Below are 19678 nucleotides of genomic sequence, written 5' to 3'. Positions count from 1 at the left end.
GCTGGGGGTGGGGCGGGGAGCCCCAATAAAAGTCTGTCCCAGCACCTGTCTGCTATAGATGGATGGTTGTTTCTCACCTGGCTCTGACGTCATGCTAAGGATTGAGGTCATGGGGGAGTGACGTCACAGCCCCGCTGTCGATGACGTCACTGCCCCGGCGCTGACGGAGTGGCGCCGACCTTCCCAAGATGGCGGCACCGCGGAACTATCTTGGACCTTCCAAACATGGCGGCCGCAAAGGGTTCCGTCACCCTCTCAACATGGCTGACCTTCTCAATATGGCGGACGAGGCGGGGGGGACAGGGGCCACAGCCGTTCTCTGTCGTGGCACCACGGGCCTTCAGCAGCGTTTCGGCGCAGAGCGGGGAATTTCTTCCCGGTGGTGCCGCTCTGCCTTCGCTCACCGGGACACGGCGGCACTGGGCGCTCAGGGAGCCGCCGTGCCCTTCCCAGCACGGCGGTGATGGGCGCCTCCCTCATAGCCGCCCGACCTCCTCATCATGGCGCCGCCGCCCCGCCGTGCCCCGCCCACATCCTGTTGGGCGGCGCAGGCGCAGAGGGGCCAGGGCCGCCATTTCGTTCGGCGGGGCTGGGGCCGGGGCCGGGAGCGGCGGGAGGAGCCGCGGGTGAGCGGGGGAGGGCCGGGGGGGACCGGCGGGGCCGGGCCGGGGCGAGCGGGGCTCGGGGGGACGGCACTGCGGCCGCGGGACGCCCGTGTGGGGTGTGGTGGCTTGGGGTGGGCGCGTGGGGCCTGTGCGGAGCCTGGGAGCGGCGGGGCTGGGGGCGCGCTGAGGCCTGCGCGGGGCTGGGGGTGCCCGGGGCCGGCTGAGGGGTCCGCGGGGCCGGCTGTGGAGTGACAGGAACCGGAGGGGCTGGAGCCCCCACACGGACCCCCTGGCCCCTGACCCCCGGGCCGCCTGTGGGATCTCCCACCTCCGGCACCCTTCCCCAGAACTGCCCTGGACCCCCAGCTTGGGTGTGCCCAGAACCTGCGGGTCTGGGGGCTTGTGACCCCGCCACCGTGGGGACCCCCACTCTGACCTCTTGTAGCCATCCCCAGGACCCCCGTGGATCTGCACTGAGCCCCCCGTCCTGTCCTTGACCCCTCCACCCTGACCCTTGAGGTACCTGTGGGATCCCTCCCCAGGACTCTCCTTGTGCCCCCACCCTGCGTGTGCCTGGGACTGGCAGGACCAGTGGCCAGGAACCCCTGGGATCCCCACACTGACCTCCTGGACTTCTCTACCCCTCCTTGGACTCCTGTCCTTGGGATGGCTGGAACCAGGGGTCTCAAACCTCCACCCTGACCCCAGGGTATCCTTTGGGACTGTCCTGAGACCCCTGCACTGACCCCTGGGTCACTTCAGGGACCCTTCCCCAGGACCCCAAAACTGAGGGTCTCCAGAGCTGGCAGGGCTGGGGGCCTGGCACCCCCACTGTGACTCCTGGCACCCCTCTGAGACCCCCATATTGAAGCTCTGGACCCTTCCCCTCCTCCCCCCTAGGACCCCCAGCCTGGGGACCCACCATGGGGACCCCCAGCATGGAGACTCTGCCCCCAGAGTGTCCCCTGGGGCTCCCCCTGTGGCCTCTGAGACCCCCACCATGGCCCCACTGACCCCTCCCCCCTGACTCCTGGGTCACTGCAGGGTCCCCTCCCCAAGACCCCCTCGGGGCTGTCCAGAACCAGCAGGACCAGGGGCTGGGGACCCCTGGTGTGACCCCTGCGTCTACCTGGGACCCCTTCCATGACCCCTGGATCCCTCTGGACCCCTTCTGTGACCCCTGGGACCCCTTCCATGACCCTTGGGACCCCTCTGCCCTCCCCAGGATCCCCGTGGACCCCCTCTGTGACCCCTGGGACCCTCACACTGACTCCCAGGACCCCTCTGGACCCCCGCCCAGAACCAGAAAGGGTTTTGGATCAGCACTGGGTCCTGTCAGGACAGGGGGGGACCCTATTTGGGGTACAGAAGGACCTTTTGGAGCCTGTGGTGGCTTAGGGATGACCACAGACACGGAGTTCTATGGAATCCCGGAATGACTCGAGCTGGAAATGACCTTAAATCCCATCTTCCCCTGGAAGGGGTTGTTCCAAGCCCCATCCGAGCTTGGAGCGCTTCCAGGGATGGGGCAGGCGCAGCTTTTCTGGGCAGCGCCGGAGCCGAGTTGCCAGGGGGGCACACGCAGGGCTCCCCGCTCCCGGTGCAGCACGGACGGCAGTGCCGGTGCCCCGGGAGCGCCGCGGGATCCCGCTCTGCCTGCGGGGATCGCTGCACCCGGAATTCCCAGCTCCGCCTCGAAGGAACCGGGAAGTCCCCGCGTCTCCTGCCGCTTCCTCCCGCTGGAATCATTCAGCGCTTCCTGCCCAGCCCCTCGGTTCCTGCCCAGCCCCTCGTGTGCCACCTCTCCCTTCCCGGCTTCCTTTTGCCTCTCCGGCAAAGGGGAGGCCTGGCAGGACGGGCTTTTCCTGCTCTTCCTTTTGCTGCAGCGGAATTTCGGGACGGGGTGCCTTGTTCCTGATTAAAGGTTTCCTCTGCTGAGCGACCTGGGATGAGATGGGAGCAAGGGACAGGCTGAGCTGGGGGTTCTGTGGCCGGGGATGGGAAACTGAGGCCAGGGAAACCGTGCAGAGGAAAACTGAGGATGTGGAAGTTGCAGATGGAGAGGGAAACGGAAGCTGTGGAAGTTGCAGATGGAGGGGGAAACTGAAGCTGTGGAAGTTGCAGATGGAGGGGGAAACTGAAGCTGTGGAAGTTGCAGATGGAGAGGGAAACTGAAGGTGTGGAAGCTGTGTGTGGATGGGGAAACTGAGGCTGTGCAGCTCATCCCTGAGGAATTAGAAACTCCGGAGATCGGGGTTTTTTTGTTAAAAACGCCTCGTCAGAGCCCGCGGGTCGTTAATAATTCACAGGGAGCGTCTGGATCCCGCGGGGCCGGAGTGTGTCTGTCTGTCTGCACGCAGGGATGCGCCGGGATGCTCCAAATGGAGCTGGCAGCTCGGCTCGGGAAGCATGCTGATAGGATTTTAAAAGCTTGAATGACCTTAAATCCTGCGATGGCTGTCGCTCAGGATAAATTATTTATGTAGCATCCTCAGCTCCTCGGGAGCGGGCAGGAATGTCAGGCTGCTCTGGAGGACAGGGTTGGAATTTGGGAGGGGGTAACGAGGAACTGCGGGTTTGGATGGGAAGAGAGGGAAGATAAAGGCGCGGGGGCGGGTGCTGGAGAGGTCCAGCCTTGGAAGTCGTTCCCAAACCGGTGCGGCCGCATTTCTGCACCGACATCAGAGGGTGGAAATTCCTCTTGATCTGCAGTTCAAAGCCTCCCTGAGGATGAGGCGCTGCAGCTCGGGCTTGCAAATGTGAAATACAAATCCGCCCGGAGCCCAAATCCCCCTGAAAAGCGAGGAAATAGGCGGCTGAAGGTCACTGCTGCTGCCTGTCCTGCTCCAGCAGCAATCCCCCCGGGATGAGCGGGATGGGGGCTGCTGCTGGGGAGGGCGTTTCAGTTCCCTCCACGGCAGACAGGGACTTGAAAAATGCCTGGAAAACGTGGCGTGTCTCCCAGGCAGGGCTGGATCTGCCCAATCCCTCTTTTAGGGGACAAGGGGCAGCTGAATGTCAAGTTCTTGGGGTTTAGTAATGTTTTGATGCCAGGGTTGACAGGGAAGTGCTGATCCAAAACACTGCCGAGGTGTCTGTGGCCGTGGTGGGCTCCAGCGAGTGGAACAGCAGCTCTGAAGCAGCTTTCCACAGGGTGACCTCGATCTGCTGATGTCTCCCTCCTCCCAAGGGACAGCTTTTCACACCTTGTTTTCCTCCTGCTTTGCTCAGAGCTTTCCTGAGGTTTGGTTTGGACTGGAAGAGCAAAGGCACTGTGTAAACCTGCCCCTCCTGCCTCAGCCCAGCTTTTATCCACTGGTGTCTCTGGATTCAGCCGCTTTCCCTGGGAGCTGCCACCACAGCTTGTGCAGCCCTCAGAGGCTCTGATGTGTCTTGGTGGAAAGGTCCTGGTAGGGAAGAACAAAGGAGAAGGAGCGCAGAGAAGTCTGAGTGTTGTTCACAGGGATAACTTCTGCCAGGCATGAAGGGGTGCTGGGAGGAGAACTCCCCCCCTTTTTTCTTTTCCTGGAGGATTTAGCTCCTGTCTCCCTAATCTGTATCAGCTGGGTCTGTCTTCTTGCACATGAAAGATCCAGGCTGTATTTCAAAGGCACCGTTCCCACCCGGAGCTCTGAGCTTTTCCCAGCCGTGCGCTGAGTTCGGGGCCTCTCGATTTTGGTTTTTCAATGTGACCTTTGCTGTTAATCCCCAGCCCGAACGGGGCCGTGCACCGAAATGGAATGACCTGTTTCTTGGGAATTCAGCTCCAGTTTATCCTCAAGCTGCTTTAGCTTAAACTCTTCTCTCCTTTCCTCTCGCTCTTCTAGGTCAGAGCCTGGATCCGAGCGCAGGTTTTGCTGTAAGGGCACCTTAGAGGGGAGATAGTGACTCGTGATCTGTTTATAGAAATGAGAAATGCCCCCCTTGTCCTGCAGGTCCCTGTGGATTGTCCCTGTGGATTGTCCCTGTGGTCTGTCTGGAGCCTGTCACAGGGTGTCAGCAGGTCACACTGAGAGACCCCAGCAGTGCTGGCCTGGCACGGGTGGCACAGGATGGTTTGTGCCAGCTGACAAATCCCTATTTGTGTGTCTGTGAGATGAATTGCTGTCACAGGGGCCAGCGAGGGAAGTGTCACCCTGGGAGTAAGCAGCTGGCACAGGAGCAGAGCGGGGACACAATGCGTGACGTTCCCGTGGGTCGGAAGGTGGTGGCCCTGGCATCACTCCTGTGCTGGCTCAGGGCTGTGACACACGAGCCCGAGTCAGGAGTCTCATTACCTGGCGTGTTCCTCAGCTGGATCCCTGCTCATTCCCTCCGGCAGCTGATCCAGCACGGCTGGGGCTCTGCCCGGAGCCACTCGTGCCACCCTGGCCCTGTGATCCCACTGCGGGTGGGAAGGAGCACAGGGAAAAGTGTTCCTGTTCCAACACGTCCCAGACGAGCACGTTCAGAGCTGTCTGTGATCCTGCTCCAGTGGGAAAGGCTGAGGCTGGATGGGTTTGCTGGGTGTTGTTCCTGACTGGAGTGTCCGGAGGGATCGATGGATCTCAGATTTGGCTGGGAGGCCTCGAGCTCGGGCTGGGGAGAAGGAGCAGCACGTTTGTTATGGGAGGGCACTGGGGAGCTGGGAGCCTCAGGGACTTGGAAAATGCCATGAGATAGAGGCAGGAATGTCTTCCTGATGAAGCTGTAGCTGAGGACTTCTCACAGGCTAGAAGAGCTGATTTTAATTAAAAGGCAGTTTAGGTATTTATTTATTTCCCTGAACCCTAGAGCCACTGGTTTGCCCGAGGGCAGGGGAGCTGCTGCTGTGGCAGCCATGCTGCTGCTCCCTGCTTCCCGTTCTCACACCCTGGGAATGTCTGACAGAGGATGGACTTGTGTCCTGTGGGATTAGGAAGTTGTAGTTTATCTAGCAGGAGATGAGTGTGAGAAGGGATCTGGTTGGTAATACCTGCTACAAACCTGAGTCATAAAGGAACTTTCCCTGCAGTGGGGGCTGTTCCCGTGCCCTCTGTCACCTGCCCTGGAGGTCAGGGCTCGGAAATTGGGAGTTTCAGGTGTGAAACTGCCCTGTCCTTTCCTCTTGTTGGTGGCATGGTTCCCATTAGTGACTGTGGAATAGCTTTTTCCTGTGGGAACGACATCTGTGGCCCAGAGAGGGACATTTGTCCCCTGCCTCAGGGTCTGTCCTGAGCTGCTGGGACTCTCCATGTGGTGAGCAAGGCCTCCAGTCATCACATTGCTATTCCCTGAGCCGGTGCTCTGGGAGGCCCTACCTGAGCTCTGCTGTCAGCAGCACGAGGGCCTGTGACTTCCCAGTGATTCAGGCTCCCCTTCCTGTCCCCAGTCCCTCTGTGCTCCATCTCCAGTGCCGACCGGAGCTGCCGGGCCCCGCGGAGCCCCGGGAGCTGTTCCAGGTGAGCTGTGGTGCCAGACAGGTTCCTTCTGGGCTTCTGAGGAGCTGGAGCATTGCCACATCTGTGCTGGCAAAGCTGGTTTCCCTGACTGCTTGGACAGCTTCGAGGGGGCTTTGGAGCTGTGGGGCACAGAGAGCCTTCAGTGCTGGGGGGTTATTGATGGAGGAGACAAGAGTTTGGGAAATTCAGGGATGGGAGGGAGCCACAGGGCAGTCCTGTGCTGCTCTGGCTGCTGTGGAGCTGGAGCCATCTGGCAGATTTGCCCTGGCCATGGCTGGAGAGGCCAAGGGGCCACGTGCCAGTGCTGGCGGGCTACTGTCACACTCCCAATGAGCAGCCTCAGGCTGCAGCTGGAGGAGCTGGATGGATGGATGGTGCAGGATCAGCCTGGCCGGGTTTTGTCTGCTCGGGCGAGGTGGTTGTGTGAGACAATTCTGGGTTTTGACTGCAGGCGCTGTGGGAGCCCTGGGGATTTGGGGTGGGGATGTGCTGGCTCCCACCTCTGGCACCTGCAGCTCCAGGGTGTTGGGACAGCCTGGGAGAGCAGCTCCAGCTGCTGCTCTGCAGGGACACAGGGCACCAGCACAATTCCCCGGGGCTGTGTTTCACCGCTGGCTTTTCCCTGACCGCTTCCTCCCTTCCTGCAGGCATGAGTGCCCAGGCCTGCCCCCAGCACTGAGACCCCGGAGCCGCCAGGATGCCGATCCCTCCTCCCCCGCCGCCGCCCCCCGGCCCCCCGCCGCCCCCCACCCTCAGTCAGGTAGGCTGGGAGCTGGCCTGTCCCCGCATGGGGCCACTTGCCAGAGGAATTGCCCCTGGAGAAGGCTGGCTGTGGCAGGGGTGGGTGCTCTGGGAGGTGGGAATGCGGAGCTGGGCTGTTCCTGTCCTGGGGAGGTGCTGAGCTGCTGCTCCTCTCCAGGCGAACACGGAACCGCCCAAGCTGAGCCGAGAGGAGCAGCGGGGCCGTGGGGCTCTCCTGCAGGACATCTGTAAAGGGACCAAGCTCAGGAAAGTGACCCAAATCAATGACCGGAGTGCACCCATCCTGGAAAGTGAGTCCCCAGGAGGCTCCCGGCCCCACGCTGGGCACTGCCGTACCCTTCAGGGCGCTTGCCCATCTGGTTCCCAGCAGCTCCTCATTGGAGGAGCCGATAATTCCAGGCTTAACCTCTTTGCCTCCCTCCTTTCAGAGCCCAAGGGCAGCGGCGGCAGCAGCTACGGCTCGGGCTCAGCTGCCATCCAGCCCAAGGGCGGCCTCTTCCAAGGCGGCGTTCCCAAGCTCAGACCTGTGGGAGCCAAGGACAGCTCAGGTAATGGCCACTGGCCCGTCGTCTGTGTGGGGGTCCCTGGGGAGGGCCCTGAGCAGGAAGGGGTGGAGGATCTCACTGTGTATCCCTGGGGATTTCAGCTGCCAAGAGGCGGGACCCCAAATCACATCCCATGAGTGGCTCAGGCCAGCTGTGCCCTCCCCGAGCCTCAGCCCCACACACAGACTTCTTGGAGGGCTCAGGAGTTGCGTGTATTGCTGAACTCTGTGTGTTCTCTGTGGTAGCCACAGAGTAGAGTGGTGAGAGAAGGAGCTGTGTGTGGCTGTGCTCAGTGCCAGCTCCCTGCGTGTGCCAAACAGCCGTCCCTGGCCGTCCCTGTGGCCTGGCCCTCGTGCAGGGACAGGGCACTGCTCCCATGCTGTCCCCAGCCCCTCACTGTGCTCTCCTTCCCCGCAGACAGCTCCACTAAACAAACACTACAAGTCCCTGGCTCCCGAGCCGCTGCTCCCAGGCCCCCCGTGCCGGCCAGCAACAGCCGCCCTCAGGACGATGCCGACAGCAGCCGGGGGTCCCCGCCGGAACTGCCGCGCACGCAGCGACCCTCCCTGCCCGACCTGTCCCGGCCCGGCACCGCCGGTGGCACCGGCATGAAGCACAGCTCCTCGGCCCCGCCGCCCCCTCCGCCGGGCCGCCGCGCCGCCGCCCCCCCGGCCCCGCCTGCAGCGCACGCCAAGGCCTCGCCCTACAACCGGGAGAAGCCACTGCCGCCCACCCCGGGACAGCGCCTGCCCGGCGGCAGGGACGGGCCCCCCGCCCCGCCGCCCATCAAACCCCCTCCTTCCCCGGTCAGCCTCCGCTCGGGCGCTCAGTCTCTGGCCCCGCCACCTCCCCCGTACCGGCAACCCCCCGGTGTGCCCAACGGCCCCTCCAGCCCCAGCAGCGAGTCGGCCCCGGAGCTGCCGCAGAGACACAACTCCTTGCACAGGAAGGCGCCCGGCTCCTTGCGGGGTCTGGCACCGCCGCCGCCCGCTGCTGCCTCCCCGTCCCTGCAGAGCGGCCGCCCCCCGCCGCCGGCCAGAGACCCCCCGAGCCGTGGAGCAGGTAAGAGCTGCTCGCCCTGGGGTGGTCGGGGTGGGAGGTGACAGGCAGGAGTTGGCCTCGGGGCACAGCGAGTCTTCTGCATGTGGTGATGGGGCCGAGCTGGGGCAGATATTGCAGTGCCATATTTAACACATGTCCTTGGTCATGTCCCATGACCATCCAGCTCCTTCCAAGCGTGGTGCTGGCGGTGGGTTGCAGCTGGGCAACTCCTGCCCGTGCTCTCCTGGGGTGGGAGATGACAATGTGTGAGAGCATAGCTCCCCTGAGCTTCCTAAATGTCACTGGAAGGGTGCAAAAAGCTGTGGCAGAGCAGGGAGAAGCCTTTCCCTGGGTGTGCAGCCCTCTGGAATGTGTCCCCGTGGCTGGGACTGGTGTTGGCTGTGCCCTGGTGCCCCCCCGTGCACTCCTGGGCTCCCTGTCCAGACCGCAGCTCCTGCCTGGGCCCCTGCCAAGCCGCTCCGTCCTTCTGGCCCTGCCAGAATCCCTCCTCAGAGCTACAGCTGGGGATCTGCGCTGTCAGCCCGAGTGTAATTAGGCTAATGAGGAGCGCGAACTGCCACGGAGCCTCTGCGGGAGGCTGGGCAGGAGTGAGAGGTGGGTCAGAGGGGCTGTGGGTCCTGTCACTGCCTTGGTGACACTGCGGATGTGGCTTCCAGTCCTGGCAGGCAGCATCTTGGCTCCGTGTGGAGCTGCTGCCCTTGGACTCTCCGGATCGTAGCTGCTCCTGGGATCCCCTCTGGTGCAGAGTGGGCTGGGAGGGAGCACGTGGGGCTGGAGCAGCCCCTGGGATGGATGGTGAGCCATGGGTCAGCAGGGCTGGCCGGTCCCTGCACTGCAGCTGGTGGAGGGATGAGGAATGCAGATGTCAGGAGCGAGCAGGAAATCTCCGGGCACACGAGGAGCATCCCCGGGCCGCGGTCTGGCCTGGAACGCTCCGGGGGATGTCCCTGGGATTGCCCCGGGAATGCTGACCCCGCTGTCCCTGCAGCTCCGCCGCCGCCGCCGCCCATGCTGCGGAACGGAGGGCGCGACGCCCCCCCGCCCCCGCCCCCCTACAGACTGCACGGCCCCGCCGAGCCCCCCAGCCGGGGGAAGCCCCCGCCGCCCCCCACCCGCACCCCGGCCGGGCCCCCGCCGCCGCCGCCGCCCGTGCGCAACGGGCACCGCGACTCCATCTCCACCGTCAGAGCATTCCTGGGTGAGTGGCACCCCCTCCCCTCACAGCTGAGCCAGGCTTTGGCCAGGCTCCCCCCAGAGCCCCCCTCCCTCACCTGCCCCTTCGCTTCTTCACAGATGACTTTGAATCCAAATACTCCTTTCATCCCGTTGAAGACTTCCCAGCCCCAGAGGAATATAAATACTTCCAGAGAATCTACCCCAGCAAAACAAACAGAGGTGAGGAGGGTGTCCCAAATTCCCTCTCCCCTCCTGTGCCCTCGGGGCTGGCACTGTCCTGTTTGTCCCTGCACAGGGTGGGGTGGGGCAGTGGCCATGCCCTGGGCCCTGCTGGTGTTCTGGGGGTGCTGAGCCCCATTCCCTGGGGTCTCAAGCTCTGTGTGCTGTGAGGCAGGGCAGAAATTTGGGCTGTGCAGATGCCCTGTCCCACCTGCTTTGCCTGATGGGAAATGCTGCAGAGCTCATTCCTGCCTTTGCTGAGCCCCTTTGGCACTGGAGGGGATCTCGAAGGACCCTGCGGCCAGGGCAGGGTCTGGGGGGCTGCAGACCCTCCGTGTACCCCAGGATCAGCCCCGAGCAGCAGCACTGGGACCCGTCAGAGCTCAAAGTGCCCTTGGTGCTGCACGTCAGCGCTGCGGATCCCGGCGGAGACTCCGGGGAGAATGGGATGCTCGTTTATTTTTAGAGCCATGAATGTTTAATGCGGGTTTGAAAAGCCCCGAGCTCGGTGCGGCTGCAGCGGCTGCTGCCAGGCGCAAATCCCAGGCTCCAGATCTCCGCGGGGAGGTCGGGGGGGCCGGCAGCTGGCGCGGGGGCGTGGAGGAGGGAGAGCAGACGTGCTGGATCCGTGCTGGATCCGGCTCTGCGGAGCTGCCGCTTCCAGCAGGCTTCCTTCTCTTCCAGCTACGCGCGGGGCTCCCCCTCTGCCCCCCATCCCCAGGTGAAAGCGGGCTGTGCGGGTGGAATGTTCCAGAGCGGAGACGTGGAGCTCCTTCCCCTTCCTCAGCCGGACCCCCCCAGCTCCCAGCGCCCCGGATCCTGCATGACACGCTCCCAGCCTCGCCGGTTTTCCCAGGACAAGCGGATCCCCTGCCAGCCCCGCCTCATCTGCGCAGCCCCCAGGAGGCAGAGACCTCGTGGCCGCCCTGGAGGGGTCCATCCCTCACTCCTCCTCACGGATCCTGGCTCGGGATCTGCCTGGGAGCCGGGCACGGGACTTGAGGCCGAGCCGTGCGCCGGCTGTTGGGACCAGGGGGGCTCAGGGAGGGGGGCTGGGGTCAGGCAGGGGATGGACACGCTGTGAGACCCCTCCCCAGAGCGAGGGGGAGCAGGGACAGGCCGGCACAGCCTCGTTATCCTGGTGGAACCTTGTTACCCCAGCACAGCCCATTGCTTTTTTTGCACAGGAGCCAGTGGAGGAAGGGGGGAACATGAGTGGGACCATGCAGGGACACCCCAACCCCCTTTCTCTGACCCCACAGGGGGGCACCCCCACGTGCCCCCCTCAAAACCACTGCTCCCCTGGGATTCCCCTGGCTCTCACTGCTGACTGCCCCCAAAACTTGAGCATTTTAACAAGAAAACACTAATTACATTGAGGGGGGGAGCTGTTTGTGCTGGGTCTGGCACACCAGGGGGCACGTGGGGGGGCCCTGGGGGCCGGTGATGTTTTGCCTTACACTCCCTGTCCTGGGGTGGTCCCAGCCCCACGGCGGGGGTCCCACTAACGTAGTTACTGATCTCTTTGTACCATAGCAGGAGGGGCAGGGGGGCCGCCCCTGCACACGGGTTTGGGGCTCGTTCAGGGGATTTTTTTTTCTATGATGATGGACCTTCCCCTGTTGAGGCTGGAGCGAGGTGGGTGAGGGGTGAGTGGGGGGTTTCTCTGGAGAATGAGCCCCCTCCCCCAGCGCTGCCCTTTGGGTTAAATAAAGGTTCAAAACGGTTCTGCCCCTCCTGGAGAGAGGGGCCCTTTTAAAAGGGAACAGAGGAATTTGGAGGAGCTGGAAATTACATTTAAATAAAAGTAATAAAGTGATTAATGATGTCAAGGACACTGTCTAAGGGGGAGGTTCCCAGGAACCCCTTTTCTTTCTTGGAGGTGACGCCCCAAGGGCTGGGAGCAGGGGTGGCAGACAGCGCGGAGGGTAGTGAGAGCACAGACAGGAAGTAGGAAAGCACGATCGGGGTTACTGGTGGCACTGGGACCACTGGGAATGAGGATTGTGGGTACTGGGAGCAGGGGGAGGGGGGATTGGCACGTGTGGGCGCTGGGAGCCTGGGGGAAGCGGGGTGGGGAATACTGGGAGGAGGGGTGGGGAGCGCTGGGAGCGCGGAGAGACGAGACTGGGCGGTGGTAAAAAAGCAATATTGGAGGAATTGGGGTCACTGGGAGTGCGGGGAAGGCGGGGATGGGGGTGCGGGCCCTGGGAGCATGGGGGACAGAGTGGACATGGGGGCAGACTACATCTCCCAGCATGCCCCGCGCCCCGCGCTCGGCACCTTCCGCCCCGCCTCGGCTGCGCTCGCTGATTGGCCGCTCCGTTGCGGTCCTTCCTCCGGCCGCGGCGATTGGCGGCGGCGGCAGCGGGGCAGCCAATGGGGCGAAGGGGGCGGGGCCAGCTCGGCCTGGTGGCGGGAAGTGCGGAGCCGGGGCTGATTTGGCGCGAGAAGGTCGGTGGCGGCAGCGGGGGGACCCGAGGGGACAGGGGGGACATGGGGGGACATGGGGGGACATGGGGGGGCTTGGGGGGACATGGGGGGACATGGGGGGGCCAGGGACGGGGGCAGCGCGGTGGGGACCGGGACTGGGGGGCCGGGGATGGCCGGGACCCGCGGGGCTGGCGGTCGTTCTCACCCGGCCGCGGTTCTCCTGCAGCCCCCGCCATGGCCAGCAGCAAGAGGCAGCCCACCATCGGCTTCCCCCGCACCAGGAGCGCCCGACTCCTCGCTGCCCCCTCGGCCAAGAGCGACCCCGGCTGCCGTGCTCCGCGCCCCTCGCCGCGTTCCGAGGCCTCGGGACCCCCTGGCTCCGGCCAGGCCAGCCCGGACACACGCTCGGACCGGACCGCAGCGCAGCCCCTGAGCCCCAAAGCGCAGCCCCTGAGCCCCCGCAAACGCCTGGGTGAGTCCCACCCCCGGGACGCCCCCATTTCGGGAGGAAAAGTTGCTCCTGCAGGGTTTTTTGGGGGGGCTGAAGCATAAAGGGAGAGTGGGAGGGTGGCCCTTTGTCACCACCCGCTTGTTGTCCCCGCAGGTGATGACAACCTGTGCAACGTCCCCCATGCCTTACCTTGCTCCCCGGCCAAACGCAGCAAGGAGAACCGGGGCCGCCGCCTGCTCTTTGGGGACCCCTCGGCCTCCCCCGAGCAGCCCAAGGGCTCGGGGCCGTCCCCACGGAGCGGGGGGCCCGAGACCCCTCGGAGCTCGGGGCTCAGCGGGCAGCAGGCACGCAGCCGGCTCTTCAGGCAGGAAGGTGGGCGTGGGGTTGTGAGCGTGGGTAGGGCTGGGTATGGGGTTATGATGGGATTGTGAGTGTGGATAGGGCTGGGTATGGGGTTTTGAGTGTGGGCAGGGCTGGGCATGGCGTTCTGGATGGGGTTGTGTGTGGATAGGGCTGTCTATGGGGTTATGGATGGGGTTGTGAGTGTGGATAGGGCTGGGTATGGGGTTATGATGGGATTGTGTGTGTGGGCAGGGGTGGGCATAGGGTTATGGATGGGGTTATGAGTGTGGGCAGGTCTGGGCATGGGGTTGTGAGTGTGGATAGGGCTGAGTATGGGGTTGTGGATGGGGTTATGAGTATGGGCAGGGCTGGGCATGGGGTTCTGGATGGGGTTGTGTGTGGATAGGGCTGTCTGTGGGGTTATGGATGGGGTTGTGAGTGTGGATAGGGCTGGGTATGGGGTTATGATGGGATTGTGAGTGTGGGCAGGGGTGGGCATAGGGTTATGGATGGGGTTATGAGTGTGGGCAGGTCTGGGCATGGGGTTGTGAGTGTGGATAAGGCTGAGTATGGGGTTATGGATGGGATTGTGAGTGTGGGCAGGGGTTATGGATGGGGTTCTGAACATGGATAGGGCTGAGTATGGAGTTATGAGTGTGGGCAGGGCTGGGTGTGGGGTTATGGATGGGATTGTGAGTGTGGATAGCGCTGGGCATGGGGTTATGGATGGGATGGGATAGGCATAAGGATTGGGAATAGGGATAGGGATGGTGATAGGGGTCGAGTTGAAGGTGGAGGAAAGGATGGGGATGGGGATGGAGCCGGGGTTAGGGGTGGCTGTATGGAGCCAGGATTAGATATGAAGGCAGGGATGGGGATGGGGATGTGAGGATGGGGATGGAGCCAGGGTTGGGGATGGCTACATAGAGCTAGGTATGGATATGAAGGCAGGGATGGGGATGAGGGCGTGGATGGGGATGGTGATCAGCTGGGATGGGGTCCCAGCAGTGCCTCCTCCCTCCCTGAGTGCTCTTGCTCCCCGTGCAGGTACCTGTTACCAGCAGGCCAAGCAGGTGCTGCACGCGGCCGTGCCCGAGCGGCTGCAGGGCAGGGAGCAGGAGACGGGGGTGCTCCGGCAGTTCCTGCTGGAACACGTCCTGGGGCGCCGTCCCGGCAGCCTCTACATGTCCGGAGCCCCTGGCACTGGGAAAACAGCCTGTCTGAGCCGTGTTCTGCTCGACTGCAAGGTGTGTGCCGTGGCCAGGCCGTGGGGCTGCTGTGGGGCAGCGGGATGGGCCCAGTGTAACGCTCCCAATCCTGGCAGGACAAGCTGGCTGGCAGCAGGACGGTGGTGCTGAACTGCATGGCACTGGGCAGCCCCCACAGCGTCTTCCCTGCCCTGGCACAGCAGCTGGGGCTGCCCGTGGCCACTGGCCGGGAGCGTGTCCGGAGCCTGGAGAAGCATCTGACAGCCCGGGGGCCCATGGTGTGAGTTCCCTGGCTCTGGTGGGTGGAGTGGGATTCCCCCGGGTGCCAGGAGAGGCAGGCTGGCAGCAGCTCTGCTCTCCCTGCTTGGAGTGCTGTGAGGGGACAGAGCAGGGGTTGATCTGAGCTCTCCCACAGCCTCCTGGTGCTGGATGAGCTGGACCAGCTGGAGAGCAAAGGCCAGGACGTGCTCTACACCCTCTTTGAGTGGCCCCAGCTGCCCAGCTCCAGGCTCGTCCTCGTGGGTGAGTGTGTGCAGGGTGTAGGAGGCTGCACTGCTGCCCTGGGAGACTTCCCTTTGCAGCCTCCTCCTGTTCCCTCCTTGGAGAACATCCCTCATCCTCCTCTTCCTCTCGCCCTGCAGGCTTGGCCAATGCCCTGGACCTGACAGACAGGAGCCTGGCCAGGCTGGGAGCCCAGCTGGCTGGCAGGCCCCAGCTGCTGCACTTCCCACCCTACACCAAGGAGCAGCTCACCCTCATCCTGCAGGAGCGGCTGGGACAGGTGGGGACACGGGGAGCACAGAGCGGGGGGACACAGGGTCCTGTGCCCACATGGGTGGCAGCACTGATGGCCCTGGTGCCTCACAGGTGGCAGGTGACCCCGTGCTGGACTCTGCTGCACTCCAGTTCTGTGCCCGCAAGGTCTCTGCAGTCTCCGGTGATGCCCGCAAGGCCCTGGACGTCTGTAGGTCAGTGTGTGCCCCAAAACCCAGTGCTGCCAGGGCCAGATTGGTCCCTGTGAGTCTCTACAGCTTCCCTGCTGGTGCCAGGGGTGCCCGCTCTGCCTGGCACTCAGGGCTGTCCCTCCCCAGGCGTGCTGTGGAGGTTGTGGAGCTGGAGGTGCGAAGCCAGACCCTGCTGAAGCCTCTGCCCGGGGGTGAGTCCTGGAGTCCCCAGTCAGACCCTGCCTCTGCCAGAGCCAAAACCCTGTGGGGTCACCTCAGTGTGACCCTGGGCTCCCTTTGTGGGGCACCTGCCTGTTCTCACCTCCCTGGCATCCCCTCTCTCCGTCCCACAGGTGACTCCCCGGTGTCCCCCGTTCCCAAGCGCGTGGGACTCCTGCACATCTCCCGGGTGCTCTCGGAGGTGTTTGGGGACAGGCTGGCAGGGGGGTCCCGGGGCTCCCAGGACACCTTCCCTCTGCAGCAGAAGGTGCTGCTCTGCTCCCTGCTCCTGCTGGCCCGCCACTCACGCGCCCGTGAGGTGACCCTGGGCAAGGTGAGTGGCTCTGGGACCCTCTCAGGGTGTCCCCGGGGTGTCCCCTTGGGGGTTTTGCTGTGTTCTAACCCGCCCCTGCCCTCCCCAGCTCCACGACACCTACAGCCAGGTGTGCCGGCGCCAGCAGCTCCCCGCCGTCGACCAGGCCGAGTGTCTGTCCCTTGTCACCCTGCTGGAGTCCCGCGGTGTCCTGGAGCTCAAGAGGGCCAAGGAGGCGCGGCTGGCCAAGGTGGGGCAGGGTGGTGGGGCAGGGGCTGGTGGCAGCGCTGGGGCACGGCGCCAGGGCGTGGCAGCACGGTGCCAGGGCGTGGCAGCATGGTGCTAGGGTGTGGCAGCAGGGTGCCAGGGCGTGGCAGCACGGCGCTGAGCACCCCTGTTCCCCCCTGCCAGGTTTCCCTGACGCTGGAGGAGGCAGTGCTGGAGCACAGGCTGCAGGACACGGCGCTGGTGGGCAGCATCCTCGCCCGGGGGCTGCACTGACCCCCCTCCCCGTGGCCCCAGGGGGGATTTTGCTGCTGTGGCAAGAGCAGACGAGTGGCTCCCAAGGTTTTTGGGCATTTGTCAAGTTCTGCCCCGGGGGCTGGCAGTCTGGGGTCTTTTTATTAATATTTTAATGTAATAATATTAATGTTATGTTGTAATTGCTGCGTGGTGGGAGCTTAGCGGGGAGGCTGGGACACCCCCCAGCCCCTCTGTGGCCCCCCCAGTCCTTTTGCAGGGAGTGGGGTGCTCCTGGTCCCCCTTGCCACCCTGGTGTGTGATGCTGAGCTCTGGTGTTGCTCCTGCCATGAATCCTGGACCATCTTTGCTCGCAGCTCTTTCTGGGGCTCTCTGGAACCTCTTGAGCACTCTGGCTGCAGGGAGAATCCTCCCAGTGCCAGCCCTGCTCTGGGTCCTGCTGCTGGCAGTGGCACAGGGGGGGCAGGGACCCCTGGGGGGAGAGGACAAGGGGGATCGTTTTATCTTCTGCCATGAAATAAAGTCATTTTGGTTCAGCTTTGGCTCCTGTCCCCCATGTTTCACCCCCGTTCCCCCAATCCCTGCCTGCCCCAGGGCTGTGGGGACCCAGCCCTGTCCTCCCCAGCCCCTCTCCTGGGCTCCAGCCCCAGCCTCAGCTGCTGGCCCCGGCTCCTCCGTTTCTGTTAAATAATGGACGCTTTGACCTAATTTTGCAGCTTCCTCGTCGCGGGCTGGGGGGAGTGTTGGGGGCTCCAAATGGGGGTGGGGGGAGTGGGAGGGGATGAAGCTCTGCTCGTGCCCCCCGTCCCTCTGTCCCACCCTGCCTCTGCCATCCCCCCCAGGACCCCTGGGTGCCCCCCAGCAGCTCCAGGCCAGGGCTGGGGTGCTGCTGGTGGGGCAGGACGCGCTACTGGAGTCCCCAGCGTGCCTCAGTTTCCCCGTGGCCCCAGGGGTGGCCCTCCCGTGTCCCCTCTGCTCCGTGGCATCCCTGCAGCTCACAGCACGCGGGGACATTTCCACCAGCTGCCAGCACCAGGACACAAAGGGGATCCCAGCCCCTGGGTGCCACCACAAACGGGGCGCAGCGCCGGGGGACACCTTGGGGACACCTTGGAGACGCGCGGGTCCCTGCTGGCCGGGGGGAGCAGCGGGGAAACCGAGGCAGGGGGGGCACGGGGGAGTCTGGGGGCCCCGGGCAGGCTCAGCCCTCGCTGCCGGCGCTATTTTTAGCCGTGTGTCGGACGTGTGCGGCGGCACGGGCGGGCGCCGGGGTCACTCCGGGCTGTGTCCCGGTGCCCTCACCGCCAGGGACCCTGCAGGACGCTGTCCCTGTCCCTCCCCACGCTGTAGGGCTCAGCGGGGACCCAGCTGGCTGTCCCCAGGCTCTGGGTGGGTACCGCCATCCCCCTGCCCGTGTGGGGTGCCCGGGGGTCCCCAGCTCCGCACGGTGCCAGCCCAGGGAGTGTCGCAGCCCCACGGCGACACTGTGACACGGCGCACGGTGGCGGTGGCAGGAAGGAAGCGCCTGGCAGCGCGCGGGGTCCGCGGTGACGTGGTGGCGGTGCTGGCAGGCATCCTTCTCCCTGTGTCACCTCCATCCCCGGCGGTGATGGTGGCACTGTGCCCTGTGTCTCCCCGATGGTGGCACTGTGTCCTGTGTCCCCCCGCGGTGATGGTGGCACTGTGTCCTGTGTCCCCCCCATGGTGACACTGTGCCCTGTGTCCCCCCGCGGTGATGGTGGCACTGTGCCCTGTGTCCCCCCCATGGTGGCACTGTGCCCTGTGTCCCCCCGATGGTGGCACTGGCAGGGCACGGGGACACCCGCACACCTGAGGCTGTGGTGGGCACAGGGGGTGTGCCAGTGTCCCTGGGGGCTGGGGACAGCGCAGGGGACAGGCCCCCCCGGCCATGGCAGTGCCAGCCCCGCTGTGCCGCGGCGGATGAAGAATCGATGGCGCAGCTGGATGCGGGGCTGCCGGAGCCGCTCGTCACCGCGGGCTGCCAGCGCTGCGGTGACAGCAGCGGGGACACCCCGCGACACCCCAGCTCCGGCTGTCCCCCGGCCCCAGCGCGCGTGTCCCCTTGTCGCCGCGCCCACGGGACCGTGCCGCGCCGTGCCGTGCCGTGCCGTGCCGTGCCGCGCCCGCGGGCTCGGTGTCCCCTCGGCGGTGTCCCCGGTGCCCCGCTGTCCTCCCTTGCTCTCTCCTTACATAAGCGGCCACGTGGCGGGCACGGCCGTCACCGCCGGCACCCAGATTCCATCTGACAGCCCCGTTCCGCCCGGCTGCTCCCGCCTGGCACCGGGGCTGCGGGGCTGCGGGGCTGCGGGGCGGGACCCCGCACGACCCCGCCGGGAGAGGCCCGGCAGACACGGGGACACGGCGCTGGTGGCACCGCCCTGGCACCCGCCGCTGCCCTGCCCGCCCTCGGGGCCGCGACGCCGCGGGCCGGGCGGGCCGGGGGGGGCTCGGTCCCGCGGGGCCCGTGCCGGGGGTCCCGGTGGGAGCGGGGCGGGGGTCGGGCTGGCCGCCGTGCACATCTGGGAGTGATTTGGCACATTCCACTGGGCTGAGCACATGCCGGCGGCTGGGCCCCGGTGTGCGGGGAGGGGGCCGGCCGCTGCTCCGCGCTGGGTGTCCAGGCTCGCTCTGGTGAGCACACGGGGGAAACTGAGGCACGGCGGTGTGCTGAGTGGCCTGGTGGGCACCACCTTCCTGTGGGATCCTGACAGGCACCCGAGGGTCCTGGGGAGTGGGGGGCCAGTATGACTCCCCCCGGGGCATGTGGTGAGGCTGCCTACACTCCTCACTTGTGTGTCTTCCCAGGGGAGCTCCTGCCCCACTGCCCTCGGAGCCCTCGTACTGCAGGGTCTGGGCTGTGCAGGGCCCTGGGTGGCCTTTCTGGGCTGGGTAGCCTGTGTCCGTGTCCCTGTCTCCATCGCCATCCCCTTCCCAGGATCAGCATCTCTCCGGGGACAGGCAGAGCAGGGCATTCCTCTGCCTACAGGCACTCTGTACCCCCGGGGTGCCACAGGTGCCCCCAGCCCTTCCCCTCTGAGCCTGGGGGGCAGCTCAGGCACTCCCCATCCCTCTGCCCTCCTCCCCGCAGTGTGTCCCCATCTCTTCCCTCCCCCCCTGGAGCACCCACCCGCTGTTTTCCCTCACGTGGGTGCCCCAATCCTCCACCCACTGGGTATCCACAGTCACAGAAGAGTGAAGCGGGCTGGGGGGGGGGGGTCGTTGGGACACCCCCTCCTGTGAGCGTGGTGGGGAAGAGGGCCAAGAGTGGCACGGGAATTGCGGTGCGCGGCCCCTTTAAGAGCCCCCCCCCCCGGCGCGGCGCGCGCACCCACTTTCTCCCCTTCCGCTTTCTGGAGACTTCAAAGAGTTACAAAGCCCAGCCGGCCCCGCCCCCGCCCCGCCCCCGCCCGCTCCCCATTGGCCGGCGGGGCGGGGCGGGGGCGTGGCCGCAGCGAGGGGCGTGGCCTCCTCCCGCTCC

General features: G+C 65.1%; 2 protein-coding genes across 3 annotated transcripts; both read left to right on the top strand.

Annotated features, from left to right (window-relative positions):
* Window positions 1-511: 511 nt before the first annotated feature.
* WIPF2 (WAS/WASL interacting protein family member 2) lies at window positions 512-11608 on the top strand. 2 transcript variants are annotated; one of them, XM_064399682.1, is made up of 9 exons: window positions 587-626; window positions 5956-6025; window positions 6673-6785; window positions 6945-7077; window positions 7216-7335; window positions 7750-8394; window positions 9383-9592; window positions 9688-9789; window positions 10474-11608. In XM_064399682.1, exons 3-9 carry the CDS (start codon window positions 6723-6725, stop codon window positions 10512-10514), a joined length of 1314 nt encoding a protein of 437 aa, XP_064255752.1. In that variant the 5' UTR covers window positions 587-626; window positions 5956-6025; window positions 6673-6722; the 3' UTR covers window positions 10515-11608. The 2 variants fall into 2 exon arrangements, with proteins under 2 accessions (XP_064255751.1, XP_064255752.1); XM_064399681.1 differs by lacking the exon at window positions 5956-6025 and having other exon boundaries at window positions 512-626.
* Window positions 11609-11933: 325 nt separating this feature from the next.
* On the top strand, window positions 11934-16715 carry CDC6 (cell division cycle 6). The gene is made up of 12 exons (XM_064399731.1): window positions 11934-12243; window positions 12449-12694; window positions 12827-13045; window positions 14063-14262; window positions 14340-14503; window positions 14639-14745; window positions 14865-15004; window positions 15091-15191; window positions 15315-15379; window positions 15521-15720; window positions 15809-15949; window positions 16111-16715. Exons 1-12 carry the CDS (start codon window positions 11982-11984, stop codon window positions 16198-16200), a joined length of 1935 nt encoding a protein of 644 aa, XP_064255801.1. The 5' UTR covers window positions 11934-11981; the 3' UTR covers window positions 16201-16715.
* The last annotated feature ends 2963 nt before the right edge of the window (window positions 16716-19678 follow it).

Source organism: Passer domesticus, chromosome 27, assembly GCF_036417665.1.
Source record: "Passer domesticus isolate bPasDom1 chromosome 27, bPasDom1.hap1, whole genome shotgun sequence".
Lineage (NCBI taxonomy): Eukaryota > Metazoa > Chordata > Aves > Passeriformes > Passeridae > Passer > Passer domesticus.
The sequence above is the reverse complement of the archived record's forward strand: the minus strand, read 5'-3'. Positions and strand labels throughout refer to the sequence as shown.

Coding starts and splice junctions, on each gene's coding strand:
- WIPF2 (XM_064399681.1), top strand. CDS start 6,723: ATGCCGATCCCTCCTCCCCCGCCGCCGCCCCCCGGCCCCCCGCCGCCC. Junction 8,395..9,382: donor CCCCCCGAGCCGTGGAGCAG/GTAAGAGCTGCT, acceptor CTGTCCCTGCAG/CTCCGCCGCCGCCGCCGCCC. Junction 9,593..9,687: donor CACCGTCAGAGCATTCCTGG/GTGAGTGGCACC, acceptor GCTTCTTCACAG/ATGACTTTGAATCCAAATAC.
- CDC6 (XM_064399731.1), top strand. CDS start 11,982: ATGGGGGTGCGGGCCCTGGGAGCATGGGGGACAGAGTGGACATGGGGG. Junction 13,046..14,062: donor CCGGCTCTTCAGGCAGGAAG/GTGGGCGTGGGG, acceptor CTCCCCGTGCAG/GTACCTGTTACCAGCAGGCC. Junction 14,746..14,864: donor CTCCAGGCTCGTCCTCGTGG/GTGAGTGTGTGC, acceptor CTCGCCCTGCAG/GCTTGGCCAATGCCCTGGAC.